Source organism: Anser cygnoides, chromosome 29, assembly GCF_040182565.1.
Source record: "Anser cygnoides isolate HZ-2024a breed goose chromosome 29, Taihu_goose_T2T_genome, whole genome shotgun sequence".
NCBI lineage: Eukaryota > Metazoa > Chordata > Aves > Anseriformes > Anatidae > Anser > Anser cygnoides.
In genome coordinates, this window is record NC_089901.1 from 2,878,811 (window position 1) to 2,895,344 (window position 16,534).

Genomic DNA, 16,534 nt, shown 5'->3' on the forward strand with positions numbered 1-16,534 from the left:
ATCCCCGTATCCCTATATGTGGCCTGTCCCTGGTCCCCGTGTCCCCACACGGGGCCTGTGTCTGTCCCCATGTCCCTGTATGTGGCCTGTCCCTGTCCCCATGTCCCCACACAGGGCCTGTCCCTGTCCCTGTGTCCCCATGTATGGCCTGTCCCCATCCCTGTGTGGGGCCTGTCCCCAACCCCATGTCCCGGTGTGGGGCCTGTCCCTGTCCCCGTGTCCCCACACAGGACCTGTCCCCGTCCCCATGTCCCTATATGTGGCCTGTCCCTGTCCCTATGTCCCCATATGGGGCCTGTCCCCGTCCCCATGTCCCCACACGTGGCCTGTCCCTATGTCCCTATACGTGGCCTGTCCCCATCCCAGTGTCCCCACACGGGGCCTGTCCCCGTCCCCATGTCCCCATGTGGCCTGTCCCCGTTCCCGTGTCCCTGTGTGGGGCCTGTCCCCATCCCAGTGTCCCCACACGGGGCCTGTCCCCGTCCCCGTGTCCCTATATGTGCCATGGGGGGGACCGGGGGACACCACCTCCGACCCATGCCCCCCCAATCCAATTAACCCCCCCCAGCCAATTAACGCCCCCCAATCCAATTAACCCCCCCCGAACAATGGGGCCAGGTTGTCGAAGATCCCCAAGGGTCCTTGGGGACATGGGGGGGCAGAAAGGGGACATGGGGGGGGCACTACGGGGTGTCAGGGAACCCGAGGGGGTCCCTTTGTCCCCGTCCCCCCCCCCCCAGCAGCAGCGCAGGGCTCTTGGCAAAGGGCTTTATTGAGGCACGACCCCCCCCCCCCAGACCCCCCTCCCCCAAAAAAGACACCAAATAAATATACAATAAAAAGCAACCGGCCTTAAAAAGGGGAAAAATGGGGGGGGGGGGGGGGGGGGATACAGCATGGGGAGGGCCCACGGGGGGGCCCCGGGGGGTCCCGGACTATCACACGGTGATAAGGCGGCGGTGACGAGCCCCCGGGGGGGGGACAGGGGGACGGGGGGGGACACGTCAGGGCTGTACAAATATACAAGGGGGGCCCCCGCTGTGTTTGTTTTTTTTTGGGGGGGGGCCCAGCCCCAGGGTAGTGTTGGGGGGGGGGGGGGGGCAGGGCTCAGAGCCTGCAGTGCCCCCCCGGCCGCCCCCAGGGGCATTGAACCTCTAAGTGCCCCTGGGGGGGGGGGGGGGGGCAAGATGAGCTCCTAAGTGCCCCCGGGGGCACGTAGCGGCACCCAGGGGGGTAAATGGAGCCTTAACTGCCCCCCCACCCCCGTAGCTGCCCCTAGGGGGTTGGTAAGGTCCATAATTGCCCCAGGAGGGGGTAAATAAGGCCCCTAACTGCCCCCCGGGGGGGGGGGGATGTAGAGCCTCCCAAGGGACCGACGTAGCCCCTAACTGCCCCCAGGGGGTAACAGGGCACCCCGGCGGGGTAGAAATCCCCGGGGGGGGGGGGTGTAGTGTCCCCCCCGGGGGTCAGAGAGCCCGTAACTGCCCCCCGGGGGGGGCAGGATAAGGACTGTAACTGCCCCTGGGGGGGGGGGGAGATGGAGAGTCCCTGAAGGGTAGAGCTCACAACTGCCCCCTGGGGGGGGGGGGGGGGGGGCAAACAGAGCCCTTAACTGCCCCGGGGGGGGACGCAGAGCCCCCCCAGCCCCGGGGAGTAGAGGGAGCCCCTATAACTGCCCCTGGGGGGGGCGGGGGGGGGGGGATGCAGAGCCCTTAGCTACCCCTGGGGGTACGGAGAGCCCCCCCCCGGGGACCAGACGGAGCCAGGAGCAGCCCCGGGGGGTGGGGGGGGACACACGCAGAGCCCCGAAGCCCCCCCCCCAGCGCCAGGGGGGCACCGGGACCTCCTGGGGGGGGGGGTGGTAACAAGCGCCCCCCCCCAGCCCTCGTCCCCGCGTCAGACGAAGACCTTGGCCAAGGCGTCGGCGCCGGCGCTGGCGCTGAGCGCGCGGCGGGGGTGGAAGGCGACGGCGTGCACGGCCTCCTCGTGCTTCTTGCGGTGCGCCGTCAGCTCCTGCACGCACGTCTTGTGGGCCAGGTGCCAGAGGCGCAGCGAGCAGTCGTGGCCTGCCGGGGGGTGAGGGGGGGCGAGGTGGTTTTTTTTGGGGTTGGGGGGGGTGGGGGGTGGGGGGAGGCTCGAGGCGGGGGGCGAGGGGGCGGATGCGGGCGTCACGGTGCTGGGAGGGCGGTCGGGGACGCGGGGGGGGGGCAGAGGGAGCGGAGACGCCGCAGGCTCGCCCCGGAAGTGAGAGGCTGGGGAGGGGGACGGGGACACGGCCGCGGGGACGGGGACGTGGCCTCGGGGACGAGGACATAGCCTTGAGGATGTGGCCGTGGCCTTGGGCACAGGGACATGGCCTTGGGGACAGGGACATGGCCTTGGGGACAGGGACATGGCCTCGGGGACAAGACCACGGCCTTGGGGACGTGGCTGTGGCCTTGGGGACAAGGATGTGGCCTCGGGGATGGGGACGGGGCCTCGGGGACAGGGACGGGGGCTTGGACGGGGACGGGGCCTCAGGGATGGGGATGTGGCCTCAGGGACTGGGATGTGGCCTTGGGGACAAGGACACGGCCTTGGGGACATGGCTGTGGTCTTGGGGACAAGGATGTGGCCTCAGGGACGAGGACACAGCCTCGGGGACGTGGCCATGGCCTCGGGGACAGGGACGTGGCCTCGGGGATGAGGACATGGATTCGGGGACGTGGCCATGGCCTTGGGGACAGGGACGTGGCCTTGGGGACAGGGACGTGGCCTCGGGGATGAGGACATGGCCTCGGGGACAGGGACAAGGCCTCGGGGACAGGGACATGGCTTGTGGGACAGGGACGTGGCCTTGGGGATGGGGACGTGGCCTTGGGGATGGGGACAAGGCCTTGGGGATGAGGATGAGGCCTTGGGGACGGGGACATGTCTCCAGGGACGGGGACAAGGCCTCGGGGACATGGCTTTGGGGACGGGGACGAGGCCTCGGGGACGGGGACGAGGCCTCGGGGACGGGGACGTGGGGACAGGGACAAGGCCTCAGTCACTCACTGCCGGACATGAGGAAGACGCCGTTGGGGTCGACGGCCAGGCAGGTGACGGCGTCCAGGTGGGCCACCATGGAGTGCACGACTTTCCCTGGCGCCACGAGGCGGGGAGGAGGCGGCGGTGACAAGGCTGTCCCCAGCGCCCCCCCCCAACCCCCCCAGCCTCGTTAGGGCTAACGAGGCCGCGGCGCTACCTGTCCGGTTGTCGAGGAAGCGGATGCCGCGGTCGTCGTTGGCGGTGATGGAGAGGGGCTGCGAGGGGTGGCTCACCACCTGGTTGATCTGGCTGCCGCCTTGGGGGGGGGCACAGGATCAGGCCCCGCCACCCCCTTGGGGACACCCGTTTGTCCCCCCAACCCCCCCGGCTCGCTCACCGCCGCCCGGCCGCGCCTCCAGCGTCAGCAGGGGCCGAGCCGCCTCCACGTCGTAGAGCACCGCGGCGCCCGTGCGGAACGCCACCACCGCGTGCCCGGGCTCGGTGGCCGAGAAGGTGACGGAGGTGGGGACGCCGTGCTCTGCAAGGGGGGGTGGGGAGCAAAACGAGGGTGAGGACGGCGCTGGGGGGGAGGGGGGGGGTTGGGGGGGGGGACGCCCCGCGCCCCCGGCTCACCGCTCTGGGCGTCGTAGGTGCTGAGGCAGGCGGCGGCGGCGCGCGCGCCGCGGGTCCCAGAGGCGCACGGTGCCGTCGGCCGAGCAGGAGGCCAGGCGGTCGCCGGCGGGGTTGAAGGCCAGGCCCCACACCGCGTCCCCGTGGCCCTCCAGGACGCCGCTGAGCACCCCGGGGTCTGGGGACGGCCGCGAATGTCACCCCGGTCGTGTCCCCCCGCCCCCCAAAGCGTGCCGCCCCGGCGAGGGGAGCGGGGCACCCACCGTAGCCGTCGTAGGGATCCATGTCGAGGTCGGGCAGGCGCCAGCGGCGGATGCAGGCGTCCACGCCGCCGCTGCAGCACAGCGCGCTGTCCCGGCCCATGGCCACGGCCAGCACCGGGCCCCTGCGGGGACGGGGTGACGCCGGGGGGTGACACGGGGCCAGGGGCGGCCCCGAAGCTCGCCCCCGTGGGGGCCCCGCGCCCCTCGCGGTGGTGCCGCCGCCGCCGCCGGCCCCCCACCTGTGCCCGCGGAAGGCGTACACCGGCTCCACGTCCAGCGCCGCGTTCCTGCGGGAGGGGACAGCGAAAGGGGGGTCACCCCCGCACCTTGGGGGTGCCCGGCAGCCCCCCCCCCCCGTCCCCGTCCCCCGTCCCCGGCACCCACTTTTTGGCCGCGACGGTCTTCTGGAGGTTCCAGAGCTTGAGGGTGCCGTCCTCGGAGGCGGTGAGCAGGGCGGCCTCGGCCGGGTGGAAGGCCAGGCCCCGCACGGCGTCGTAGTGGCTGCGCAGCGTGAATTTGGGGTTCCACGTCTTCTTCAGGGCGTCCCGGCCCTCCGAGAGCTGCGGGGGGCGCGGGGGGACGGCTGAGGGGGACGGGCGGCGGCGCCCCGGGTTTGGGGTTTTTTTCCCACCCCGAAGCGCCGCCGAGAGGTTTGAGGAAGGGACCTGGGGAGCCGGGTGCTCGAGGGGGGCGTGGGGTGCGTGGGGCAGACATCGCCGGGGGGGGCGGGGGGGGGGACAGCCGAGCCCGGGGGACACTCGGGGGGGGACAGCGGGGCTCGTTTTGGGGGTATAGGAAAGCCGAGGGGACCCTCGTGAAGCCGTTTGGGGACGTACGGGGCGAGGGCAGAGCCAAGGGGACGGACGCTCGGGGCGACATCTGGGAACGTCCCGGGGCACGGGGGGGAAACGGGGCTGAGGGGGGACGCTCGGGGCCCATTTTGGGGACGGGACAGGGAAGGACGGGGTGGAGGGGGGGTTGGGGGGGGGCCTCACGTCGCAGCTGAGCTCGTTGTCGTTGGTGACCGTCAGGTCGGCCAGGTCCCCCAGGCTGACGGCGCCGCCGCCGATGCTGTCCATGATGAAGACGTCGGAGGAGAGGCCGAGGGACCCTGCGGGGCGGCGCGGCTCAGGGCGGCCGGGGCTGGGGGTTTGGGGGGGGGGACAGGGACACGCGGCGGGGGGGGGGGGGGACGCGACACCGGGGACCGTACCCTCGTGCGCGCGCGGCTGCCCCGACCCGGCCGGTTTCGGGGGGAGCCCGTCCACGTCCCGCAGGTCGGCCAGCATCCCCTGCAGCCGCACCCGGCGGCTCTCTGCGGGGACACGGGCGTCAGGGCCGCCTTCGGAGGGCGCCGCGGCGCCCCCCCCCCCCCTTCCCCCACCCGCCCCCCCTAAAATTTTACGTGTCCCCCCCCCCCCCGGACCTGCTCACCGAGCTCGCCGCCCTCCCCGGCCCGCCGGCCGTCCCCGTTGTCCCCGGAGCCCAGGAAGTCGAACTCGTTGAGGGCGTCCTCGGAGTCGTCGTCCTCGTCCTCGTCCTCCACCTCGGGCAGCAGGGGCTTGGGGGGGAGCTGCGACAGAAGGGGGGGGTCAAGACCCGTTTCGGGGCACCCCCGAACCAGGGCCGCGTCCCCGGGGGTTGGGGGGGGGGGGGGCCGCTCGCCTTTACTCGCTGCTTCTTGTGCTGCCGCGGGGGCTCGGCGGGGGGGCCGTCGGCGTCCTCCTCGTCCTCGTCGCTGTCCTCGTCCTCGCAGGAGCGCAGGAAGGGGACCTGCTCCAGCACCGAGCCCCCCCCGCGCTCCTTCGCCTCCTTCCCCGCGTTCCTGCGGGGCGGGGAGGGGGGGGGGGGACACGACACAAGCCACGGGGCTGCAGCCCCCTCCCCGCCGCGAAACGACCCCCCCCCAAACCCCCAAAATAAACCCTATAAGCCCCCCCCCCCCCCCCCCCCGTCCCCTCCTCACCTCTGGATCTGCTCCTCGATGCGGCGCACCAGCAGCGAGTCCCCCCCCCCGGGGCCGGGGGGGCCGCGGGCCAGCAGCGCCCGCACGCGCCGCGAGCGCATGTCCAGGATGGTGTCGCTGTACCCCACCTCCTCCAGGTACCTACGGGGGGGGGGGGGCACACGCTGAGGGAGCCCCCCCCCCAAAAAAATACCACCCCCCAAAAAATACCACCCCCCAAAATGCGTCCCCCCCCCCCCCCATTGCACTCACTGCCGCAGCAGCTGCCGGCCCTCCTTCCACGCCAGCGGGCCGCCCTCCAGCGCCGCCGCCTCCAGGGGGCCGTTGGGGGCTGGGGGGGCACAGTTTGGGGGTCAAGGGGGGGCCCCCAAAAGTCTGCGCCCCCCCCCCATGAGCACCTCGACACGCACCCGGCTCCGGCGCTTCCGCCTTCTTGTCCCCCGGCGCCGGCTCGGTGCCGAATTTCAGCTTGTGGTACTTGGACCTGGGGGGGGGGGGGGGACACGGGGATGCTCGTGGGGACCCCGAAATTTTTTGGGGGGCCCCCCCAACCCCCCCCCCCCCCCGCACCCACCTCTCCTGCTTGAGGGCGTACTCCAGCATCTTGATGCGCCGCACCAGGTCCGTCTTCAGGTTCTCCTGGCCCTTGCGCTCGCCCTGCAGGAAGGCCACCTGCGCCTGCGGGGACACGGCGGGGACACCGTGGGGACACGGCGGGGACACCCTGGGGACACCGCGGGGACACCGCGCCCCCCCCCCAAGAGCTGGGGACAAGGTGCTGAGGCTGCTCGGGGTGGCGGGGGGGACGACGAGGGGCTCCGAGCAGTCGGACGGGAGCTGGCCCCAAGGCTGGGGGTGGCACGGTGACACCGGTGTCCCCGAGGCTGGGGGGGGGGACACCGTGACACCGGTGTCCCCAGGACTGGGGGGGCATGACACCGGTGTCCCCAGGACTGGGGGGGGCACAGTGACACCGGTGTCCCCATGGCTGGGGGGGTGGCACGGTGACACCGGTGTCCCCGAGGCTGGGGGTGGCACGGTGACACCGGTGTCCCCGAGGCTGGGGGTGGCACGGTGACACCGGTGTCCCCAGGACTGGGGGGGTGGCACGGTGACACCGGTATCCCCAGGGCTGGGGGTGGCACGGTGGCACCGGTGTCCCCACAGCTGGGGGTGGCACGGTGACACCGGTGTCCCCAAAGCTGGGGGGGTGACACCGTGACACCGGTGTCCCCAGGACTGGGGGTGGCACGGTGACACCTGTGTCCCCAGGGCTGGGGGGTGACACCGTGACACCAGCGTCCCCAGGACTGGGGGTGACACCGGTGTCCCCAGCACTGGGGGGGGGGCACGGTGACACTGGTGTCCCCACAGCTGGGGGGTGGCACGGTGACACCGGTGTCCCCGAGGCTGGGGGGTGGCACTGGTGTCCCCAAAGCTGGGGGGGTGGCACGGTGACACCGGTGTCCCTGAGGCTGGGGGTGGCACGGTGACACCGGTGTCCCCATGGCTGGGGGTGGCCCGGTGACACCGGTGTCCCCGAGGGCTGGGGGGTGGCACGGTGACACCGGTGTCCCCGGGCTGGGGGGGCGGCACGGTGACACCGGTGTCCCCGGGCTGGGGGGTGACACGGTGACACCGGTGTCCCCAGGGCTGGGGGGGGGGGCACAGTGACACCGGTGTCCCCGAGGCTGGGGGGGGCACGGTGACACCGGTGTCCCCAGGACTGGGGGTGACACCGCCCCGAGGCTGGGGGTGACACCGGTGTCCCCAAAGCTGGGGGGGTGGCACGGTGACACCAGTGTCCCCGAGGCTGGGGGGTGACACGGTGACACCGGTATCCCCAGGGCTGGGGGGTGGCACGGTGACACCGGTGTCCCCAGGGCTGGGGGTGGCACGGTGACACCGGTGTCCCCAGGGCTGGGGGGTGGCACGGTGACACCGGTGTCCCCAGGGCTGGGGGGGTGGCACGGTGACACCGGTGTCCCCAGGCTGGGGGTGGGACGGTGACACCGGTGTCCCCAGGACTGGGGGGTGACACCGGTGTCCCCGAGGCTGGGGGTGGGCACGGTGACACCGGTGTCCCCAAGGACACCGTGACACTGGGGGACTGGGGGGGTGGCACGGTGACACCGGTGTCCCCAAGACCCGGTGGTGCCCCCGGTGCCCCCCACCTCCCCCGGTGCCCCCCCCCTCCCCCCGGTGCCCCCCCTCCTCCCGGTGCCCCCCCTCCCCCCCGGTGCCGCCGTCCCGGTGCCCGCCCCCTCCCCACCCCCCCCCGTCCCGGCGGCCATTTCCTCCCAAGATGGCGGCGGCGGCGGCCCCGGTAACCCCCTGACGACGGCCCCGGTAACTCTCCCCCCCCCCTCCCGGTAACTCCCCCCCCCCCCCCCGGTTCCCGGTACCTGCAGCTCTGCCCGCTCCGCCTCCCAGCGCCCCTTCTCGGCCTCGAAGCGAGCCCACTCGTGCTGGATGAAGTGCAGGATGCCCGGCAGGCTCAACCCGCCGCGGCCCGCCGCTTCCGTGCCACCGGCACCGGGACCGGGACCGGGGGGGGGCGGCTGGGCCCTGGGCGCCGCCGCCGCCCGCTCCGCCGCCATCACGGCTGCCACAAAGGGAGCCGCGGCGCCGCCGCTTCCTGCCACAAAGGGAGCCGGAAGTGGGGGGGGGGGGGGAGGGAAGAAGAAGGGGGGGGGGCGGGACGCGCGTTGCCACGGCGACGGCGCCCGCGGGCGGTACGGGGCGGGGGGGGGGGGGGGCTATGGGGCGTTATGGGGCGTAGGTGGGGGGTTATGGGGCGTTATAGGGCGAGTGGGGGGCGTTATGGGGCATTATGGGGGGGTTGGGGGGCGTTATAGGGCAGGTGGGGGGCGTTATGGGGCATTATGGAGCGTTATAGGACAAGTGGGGGGCGTTATGGGGCGGGTGGGGGGCGTTATGGGGCGGGTGGGGGGCGTTATGGGGCGTTATGGGGCGGGTGGGGGGCGTTATGGGGCGTTATAGGGCGAGTGGGGGGCGTTGGGCAGCGTTATGGGGCGTTATGGGGCGGGCGGGGGGCGTTATAGGGTGTTATAGGGTGTTATGGGGCAGGTGGGGGGCGTTATAGGGCATTATGGGGCGTTATAGGACAAGCGTGGGGCGTTATGGGGCGTTATGGGGCGGGTGGGGGGCGTTGGGGGGCGTTATGGGGTAGGTGGGGGGCGTTATGGGGCGTTATAGGGCGAGTGGGGGGCGTTATGGGGCGTTATGGGGCGTTATGGGGCGGGCGGGGGGCGTTATAGGGTGTTATAGGGTGTTATGGGGCAGGTGGGGGGCGTTATAGGGCATTATGGGGCGTTATAGGACAAGTGTGGGGCGTTATGGGGCGTTATAGGGCGAGTGGGGGGCGTTATGGGGCGGGTGGGGGGCGTTATTGGGCGTTATGGGGCGCTATAGGGCAGGTGGGGGGTGTTATTGGGCGTTATGGGGTGAATGGGGGGCGTTATGGGGCGGGTGGGGGGCGTGGGGGGGGCGTTATGGGGTAGGTGGGGGGCGTTATGGGGCGTTATGGGGCACTATAGGGCAGGGGGGGGCGTTATTGGGCATTATGGGGTGAGTGGGGGGTGTTATGGGGCGGGTGGGGGGCGTTATGGGGTAGGTGGGGGGCACTATGGGGCGTTATAGGGCACTATAGGGCGGGGGGGGCGTTATGGGGCATTATGGGGTGAGTGAGGGGTGTTATGGGGCAGGTGGGGGGCATTATGGGGTAGGTGGGGGGCACTATGGGGCGTTATAGGATGTTATGGGGCAGGTGGGGGGCGTTTTAGGGCGGCTGTGGGGCGCTATGGGGCATTACAGGGTATTATGGGGCAGCTGTGGGGGCGGGTGTGGGGTGCTGGGGGGCGTTATAGGGGCTGGGGCAGGAGCTCCAAGGGGTGGGGGCCTAAAGGGTGCCTATAGGGCCTAAAGGGTGGCTATAGGGCCACTGTAGAGCGCTTATAGGGTCTAAAGGGCGACTATAGGGCCTCTGTAGGGCACTTATAGGGCCTAAAGTGTGGCTATAGGGTCTCTGTAGGGTGCCAACAGGGAAACGAGGGGGCTATGGGGGCTGTATGGTGCGGGGGGGCTGGGAGCGGGAGCTAAGAGGGCTGTAAGGGAGGGGGTCAGGGGCTATAGGGGACAGGGGGGGCACAAGGCCTATAGAGGGTTATAGGTGAGCTATAGGTTACGGGGGTTGGGGAGCTTGGGGGCAGGAGCTCTCAGGGAGGGGAGTGGGGACTATAGGAGTGGGGTGTAGGGGGCCTATAAAGCGCCTATAGGGTCCCTGTAGGGCACCTATAGGGTCTCTATAGGGCAGCTGTAGGGAAACGAGAGGGCTATGGGGTCCATAGGGTTAGGGAGGGGCTGGGAGTGGCAGCTAAGGGGGCTCTAAGGGGGTTGAGGCTGGGTGCTATAGGGGACGGGGGGCACAGGGCCTATAGGGCAGCTATAGGGGGGCTACGGGACTGTAGGGTATGGGGGGGCTGGAGATAAGAGCCGAGGGGGCTGCAAGAGAGGGATGGGAGCCATATGGGATGGGGGACGTATAGCGGTGTATAAGGGCGTGTCGATGCGCGTGCAGACCTGTGAGGGCAGCGTATATAGGTGACCGCGGGCGTATATAGCGGCGTACACCTCTACGGAGGCGCGTAGGTGCGCAGAGAAGTGCCTGGGGACGTATAGCAGCGCGTGGGCGCGTATAGGGCGGGGTGTAGGCGTTCGTCTGCACGTGTCCGTGCGCACCCGCGGCCCTCGGGACCTATGGGTGCCCCCGCCACGTGCAGGCACGGCACCTATAGGTGCTGGGGGGGGGGCACAGCATTGCTATAGAAACCAGCCATGGCACCGCACCTTGATGGGGGGGGGTCATTAATGCAGCCCCCTCGTTAGCGCGACTCCTTCATTAGTGCACCCCCCTCGTTAGCGTGACCCCCCTCGTTAGCGTGACCCCCCCCGTTAGCGCGACCCCTTCATTAACGCTTCTTTCCCCCCCCGCAGCGCCGCCGCCGAGCCCCCGACCGCCCCCCTGGCTCACCGTGACCCCCCCTCGAGCTCGTTAATTAACGGGGGGGGGGGGCTCACCATGACCCCCCCTGGCGAGAGGCCTCGTTAATTAACGGGGGGGGGGGCCTCACCATGACCCCCCCCGGCGAGAGGCCTCGTTAATTAACGGGGGGGGGGACGACCCCAAGCCCATCACCGCCATGCGCCTGACGCCGTGCCAGGTGGCCCTGGCGGGGGCCATCGGCCTCAACCTCCTCCTCCTCTACTGCGCCTGGCTGCGGCCGGGGGGGGGGGCCTCCGGCAGCGCGCTGCCGGCCCCCCCGCGAGCTCCCCGGCGTCACCGTGCTGCTGCGGGAGTTCGAGGACTTCGAGAACGACGTGGCCGGCACCGCGCGCTCCTTCGCCGCCCTCCCGCTGCCCGTGCTGGTGGCGGCCGAGGCGGCCCCCTACCCGCCCGTCCCGCTGCCCCCCGGGGCGCGGGTGCTGCTCCTGCGCCCCGCTCCCGACCGCCCCCCCCCGGGACTCGCGCCCCGAGCTCCACGTCCGCACCCGCCACGTGGCGCTGGTCCCCGACGGCGCCCGAGCCCGACCGGGGCTGCTGGACCGCATGCGGGCGGCGCTGGAGGCCGGGGGGGACGCCCGGGTGGTGGCGGCGCCCGTTGGGACGGAGCCGCTGCGGTGCCTGGGCTTGCGCGTGGAGCTGCGCGAGTGGACGGCGCGCTACGGCCCCGGGGGGGCCGGGGGGGCGGCCTGCGGGGCCGTGGAAGGGGCGGCCGTGCTGCTGCTGCGCACCCGCGACCTCTTCAACCTCTCCTTCCCGCTGGCTCGCCCGCTGCCCACCGCCCTCTTCGTGCAGGCGGCGCTGCGGGGCTGGGGGGTGCGGGTGCTCCCCGAAGCTTTCCCCGCCGCCCCGGCCCCCCCGGCTAACCCCCACAACCGGTGGAAAGCCGAGAGCTTGGCGGGGGCCCGGCGGCGGCGGCTGCTGCGCGAGCTGGGCATCAAGCGGGAGGTGCTGGCGGACGGGCGGGAGCGCTGGTACGGCTGCGGCAAGGAGACGGCGCGCTGCTTCGGCACCGTGCACGCCCGCACGCCCCAGTACCTCCTGGCGGGGCGCTGGACCCCGCCGTGCTGCCTGCGGGCGCTGCGCGAGACCGCCCGGCACGTGGCCGGGGCGCTGGAGGCCGCCGGCGTGCGGTACTGGTTGGAGGGGGGCTCGCTGCTGGGCGCCGTGCGCCTGCGGGACATCATCCCCTGGGACTACGACGTGGACCTGGGCATCTACCGGGAGGACGCCGGCAAGTGCCGGTGGCTGCGGGAGGCGGCGGGAGGCGGCGCGGTGGAGGACGCCGAGGGCTTCGTCTGGGAGAAGGCGGCCGAGGGGGACTTCTTCCGCGTGCACTACAGCCGCGCCAACCGGCTGCACGTCGACCTGTGGCCCTTCTACGCCCGCGCCGGGGTGATGACCAAGGACACGTGGCTGGGGCACCCGCAGGACGTGGAGTTCCCCGAGCGCTTCCTGCGCCCGCTGGTGCCGCTGCCCTTCGCCGGCTTCACCGCCATGGCGCCCAACAACGCCCGCGCCTTCCTCGAGCTCAAGTTCGGCCCGGGGGCCGTCGAGAACCCCGAGTACCCCAACCCCGCCGTGAAGCGCTTGGGGCAGGGGGAGTGAGGGGCCCGCACCCCCCCCCCCACCCCCCACCCCAATAAACCCTCGTGTGACACCCGCAGGGCTCCCGCGCGGCTCCTTCGCGCCCCTAAACCATCCCCTAAGACAACCCCGGGGGCTCCTGGACATCCCTTTGGGGGGGGCGCAGCCATCCTGGGGGGGGTCCTCTGGTGCCACCCTACCTGTCCCCAGCCACCCCAAGGGGTCCCGTCCATCCCCCCAAGTCCCTGGTCATCCTGGGGGGGCCCCAAGGCCCCCAAGTCCCCCATCCTGAGGGGGCCCCAAGGCCGTCACCCCAAGGGGTCCCGTCCGTCCTGGGGGGGCCCCAGGGCCCCCGGTCATCCCGTGGGGGGGCCCCAGGGCCATCACCCCGAGGGGTCCCGTCCAGGGGGGGCCCCAAGACCCTGGTCCCCCAGGGGGCCCGTCCATCCACCGTCCCTGGCCACCCCGAGGGGTCCCATCCATCCTGCATCACCACCCCCCCCCCTGGGGGGGCCCCAGGGCCATCCCTGGCCAAGGGGTCCCATTGGGGGGGCCCCCAAGGCCGTCCCTCAGGGGTCCCATCCATCCTGTGGTCCCCCCCCCCCTGGGGGGGCCCCAATCCCTGTCATCCCCAGCGACTGGGGGCCTCCGTCCACGGGGGGGTCCCCGCATCACGAGCCCAGGGACCCTTGGGGGTCAGGGTCATCAGGGGGGACACACGAGGATGGGGCGGGGGGGACAGAGGCGGGGGCACGGCGACGCGGGGACCCCCCCGGGGACCCCAGCAGGGCGAGGGGCATCCCCTCGTCGTGTGTCCCCCCCCCCACACACACGCAGGGGCTCCGGCACGTCACAGCCACGTTTATTCACGACACGACGACGGCGGGGGGGGGCTGGTCCCTTTTGGGGTGGGGGGGTTGGCGGCGGGGGGGGGCCCTTCCCCCTTCCATTCACGCAGAGGGAAGCCCGCAGCCCCCCCCTCCCCCCCCCAACGGCTCCCCCCGGCTCCGGCCGAAGAGGAGGAGGAGGAGGAAGGCCAGAGGGGGGGGTGGGGAGGGGGGGCGCTCACTCCAACGACTGCAGCATCAGGAGCTGCTTGAGCACCTTCGTCTGGCTCGTCTCCCGGATCTCGCCGGCCAGGAACATCTCGTCCACCACCGTGTAGACCTGCGGGTGGGGGGGCGTGAGGGGAGACCCCCAAACCGTCCCCCCCCCCCAAAAAATTTAGGGGCAGGAGCTCCCCGCGCCCTCACCTTGTAGAAGTTGAAGACCAGGTCGAGCTCGCAGACGTTGTGGAAATACTCGTTGAGGACCTGCGGGGAGGGAAGGAGCAGCGGGCAGGATCGGGCCGCCCCCCCCCCCCCGGTGTGGGGGGGTGTGGGGGGGTCTGCGGTAAGGCGGCGGGGGCGGGACGGGGCCCCCGGGGCCCCCACCGACCTCCACGAAGTTGTGGATGGCTTCCAGGTAGGCCAGGTTGTTGTCGGTGACGTCGACGCAGATGCAGAAGTAGAGCCCCGCGTAGCGGCGGTAGATGATCTTGAAGTTGCGGAACTACGGGGGAGGAAACGGGGGGGGGGTGGAGAAAAAAAACAGGAGGAAAAAGCAAAATAAATAAATAAATAAATAAATAAATAAAATAAAAAAAGGGAACTGGGAGAAGTAGGGCCCCGGTAGCGCCGGTAGGTGATCTTGATGTCGTGAAACTACGGGGGAGGAAAACGGGGGGAGAAAAAACAGGAGGAAAAGCAAAAAAAATAAAAAAATAAAAAAAAAAAAAAAAGGGAACTGGGAGGACCGGGCAATCGCAGCCCTCGGGTTCGGGGCCATGGGGAGGAAATGGGGAGGGTGGGGAGGGAGAAAAAACAGGAGGAAAAGCAAAATTAAATAAATAAATAAATAAAATAAAATAAAAGGGGACTGGGAGGACCGGGCAATCACAGGCCTCGGGTTTGGGGCCACGGGGGAGGAAATGGGGAGGGTGGGGAGGGAGAAAAAACAGGAGGAAAAGCAAAATTAAATAAATAAATAAAAAATAAAAAATAAATAAAATAAAAGGGGACTGGGAGGACCGGGCAATCGCAGCCCTTGGGTTCGGGGCCACGGGGGAGGAAATTGGGGAGGGTGAGGAGGGAGAAAAAACAGGAGGAAAAGCAAAATAAATAAATAAATAAATAAATAAATAAATAAATAAAATAAAAGGGGACTGGGAGGACCGGGCAATCGCAGCCCCCGGGTTGGGGTTCGGGGCCGGGCAGCCGCGGGGGGAGGATTGGAGGGCAGAAGCGGCGGGTTTCGGGGGCGTCACCTCCACGAAGTTGGTGTGCTTGGCGTCGCGCACGGTGACGACGGCGTGCACCTCCTCGATCAGCTTCTGCTTCTCGTCGTCGTCGAACTGCATGTACCACTTGGCCAGGCGGGTCTTCCCGGCCCGGTTCTGGATCAGGATGAAGCGGATCTGCCCCGGGGTGGGGGGACAAAAAACACAGCAGTGGGGGGGGGGGGGGACAGGGAATCCTCCCCCCCCCCCCCCCGTTCAGCCTCTCTCGGGGGTTTTGCTTCCCCTTCCCAGGATATTTTGAGCCCCCCCCGTGTAGGGGAGCAGCCCTTAGGGTGCGCCTCCCCCCCCCCCCCGCTATGAGGATCCTACAGGGGTGCTCCGCGGCCGCCCGGCCCCACGGGGCACCCCAAAATCTCCCCCTCCCTATAGGGGCGCCCCCGTGGCAGGCTGCTTCCCGGATCCTACAGCGGGGTGCCCCACGGGGGGCCCCGAAGCTCTCCCCATCCCCATAGGGAGCTTGCAACGGGGCACCCCAACATCCCCCCCCCCCCCAAAACCTCCCCCTATAGGGACGCTACAAAGGGCCCCCCCCAGTGACTCAGCCCCGCAGGGCACCACAGTATCTCCCCTATAGGGACCCCATAACGGGGTGACCCCTGCGGCACCCTAAGGCCTCCAAAACCCCACAGGGAGCTTGCGATGGGGCACCCCAAAGCCCCCCCCCATAGGTCCCCCTACAAAGGGGACCCCCCAAACGTCTCAGCCCCCTGGGGCACCCAAACATCTCCCCTACAGGGACCCTATAAGGACCCATGGGGCAAACCTGCTTGGGGGGGGACCCCTGGGGCACCCCAACGCCCCCCCCCAAAACCTCCCCATAGGGGCACTACAAAGGGCCCCCCCCCAAACATCTCCCCTATAGGGACCCTATAATGACCCTATAAGGACCCACGGGGCAAACCTGCTTGGGGGGGGGACCCCTGGGTCACCCCAATGCTCCCCCCCAAGGCCCCCCCCATAGGGGCACTACAAAGGGGACCCCCCCAAACGTCTCAGCCCCATGGGGCACCCAAAAATCTCCCCTATAGGGACCCTATAACGACCCTATAATGACCCATGGAACATCTGCTTGGGGGGGGGACCCCTGGGGCACCCCAATTCCCCCCCCCCCCCAAGGCCCCCCCCCATAGGGACACTACAAAGGGGACCCCCCCCAAACGTCTCAGCCCCATGGGGCACCCAAACAGCTCCCCTATAGGGACCCATGGGGCAAACCTGCTTGGGGGGGGGGAACCCTGGGGCGCCCCAACGCCCCCCCCCAAGGCCCCCCACCCATAGGGACATTACCAAGGGGACCCCCCCAGATCCCCGTAGGGGAAGGCCCCCGCGCAGACCGGCCCCATAGGGCCCCCCCCGGTACCGTGGCCCTATGGGAGCCCCTATGGGGGGGGCCCTACAGCGCCCCCCCGCCCCCCCCGGCCCCCCCCCGCTCCTCACCATGGCGCTGCCGTCCCTTCCAGGCCCCCCCCCTCGCAGCCCGGCCCCCCCCGCACCGGATATCCGCTGGGCGCGCGGGGCCCGCCGGGACGCGTAGTTCCGAGCCGCGCCCTGGACTACAACTCCCAGCACGCCCCGCGCGCTCCCCCCCCCCACCCCCCCACCTCGGGGACCGTGCCCGGCCGTAGAGGGCGGCGCAGTGCGCATGCGCACCGCAAACC

The 16,534-nt window shown here is 70.4% G+C and overlaps 3 protein-coding genes across 3 annotated transcripts; 1 reads left to right on the forward strand and 2 right to left on the reverse strand.

Annotated features, from left to right (window-relative positions):
- Positions 1-1,856: 1,856 nt before the first annotated feature.
- STRN4 (striatin 4) lies at positions 1,857-8,522 on the reverse strand. Its single transcript, XM_066984835.1, is given in 18 exon segments — positions 1,857-2,066; positions 3,037-3,123; positions 3,227-3,325; positions 3,407-3,547; positions 3,643-3,685; positions 3,687-3,817; positions 3,903-4,024; positions 4,142-4,189; positions 4,287-4,462; positions 4,898-5,013; positions 5,116-5,217; positions 5,337-5,475; positions 5,568-5,727; positions 5,869-6,009; positions 6,121-6,199; positions 6,279-6,352; positions 6,443-6,546; positions 8,274-8,522. Coding segments are annotated over 18 exon segments (2,127 nt in total). The 5' UTR covers positions 8,469-8,522; the 3' UTR covers positions 1,857-1,896.
- A 2,439-nt stretch (positions 8,523-10,961) lies between these two features.
- On the forward strand, positions 10,962-12,614 carry FKRP (fukutin related protein). The gene is given in 3 exon segments (XM_048056148.2): positions 10,962-11,171; positions 11,173-11,412; positions 11,414-12,614. Coding segments are annotated over 3 exon segments (1,467 nt in total). The 5' UTR covers positions 10,962-11,090; the 3' UTR covers positions 12,560-12,614.
- Positions 12,615-13,384: 770 nt separating this feature from the next.
- Positions 13,385-16,533, reverse strand: AP2S1 (adaptor related protein complex 2 subunit sigma 1). Its single transcript, XM_066984825.1, has 5 exons — positions 16,314-16,533; positions 14,844-14,993; positions 13,976-14,089; positions 13,792-13,851; positions 13,385-13,705 (listed from the first exon to the last, which is right to left on the reverse strand). Exons 1-5 carry the CDS (start codon positions 16,518-16,520, stop codon positions 13,604-13,606), a joined length of 633 nt encoding a protein of 210 aa, XP_066840926.1. The 5' UTR covers positions 16,521-16,533; the 3' UTR covers positions 13,385-13,603.
- Between the last annotated feature and the right edge of the window lies 1 nt (position 16,534).

Excerpts from the sequence above, each read along its gene's own strand:
- AP2S1 (XM_066984825.1), bottom strand. The coding sequence starts at position 16,520 with ATGCGCACTGCGCCGCCCTCTACGGCCGGGCACGGTCCCCGAGGTGGG. Across the intron at positions 14,994-16,313 it reads GAAGGGACGGCAGCGCCATG|ATCCGCTTCATCCTGATCCA; the intron begins GTGAGGAGCGGG and ends ACCCCGGGGCAG. Across the intron at positions 13,852-13,975 it reads CCATCCACAACTTCGTGGAG|GTCCTCAACGAGTATTTCCA; the intron begins GTCGGTGGGGGC and ends CCCTCCCCGCAG.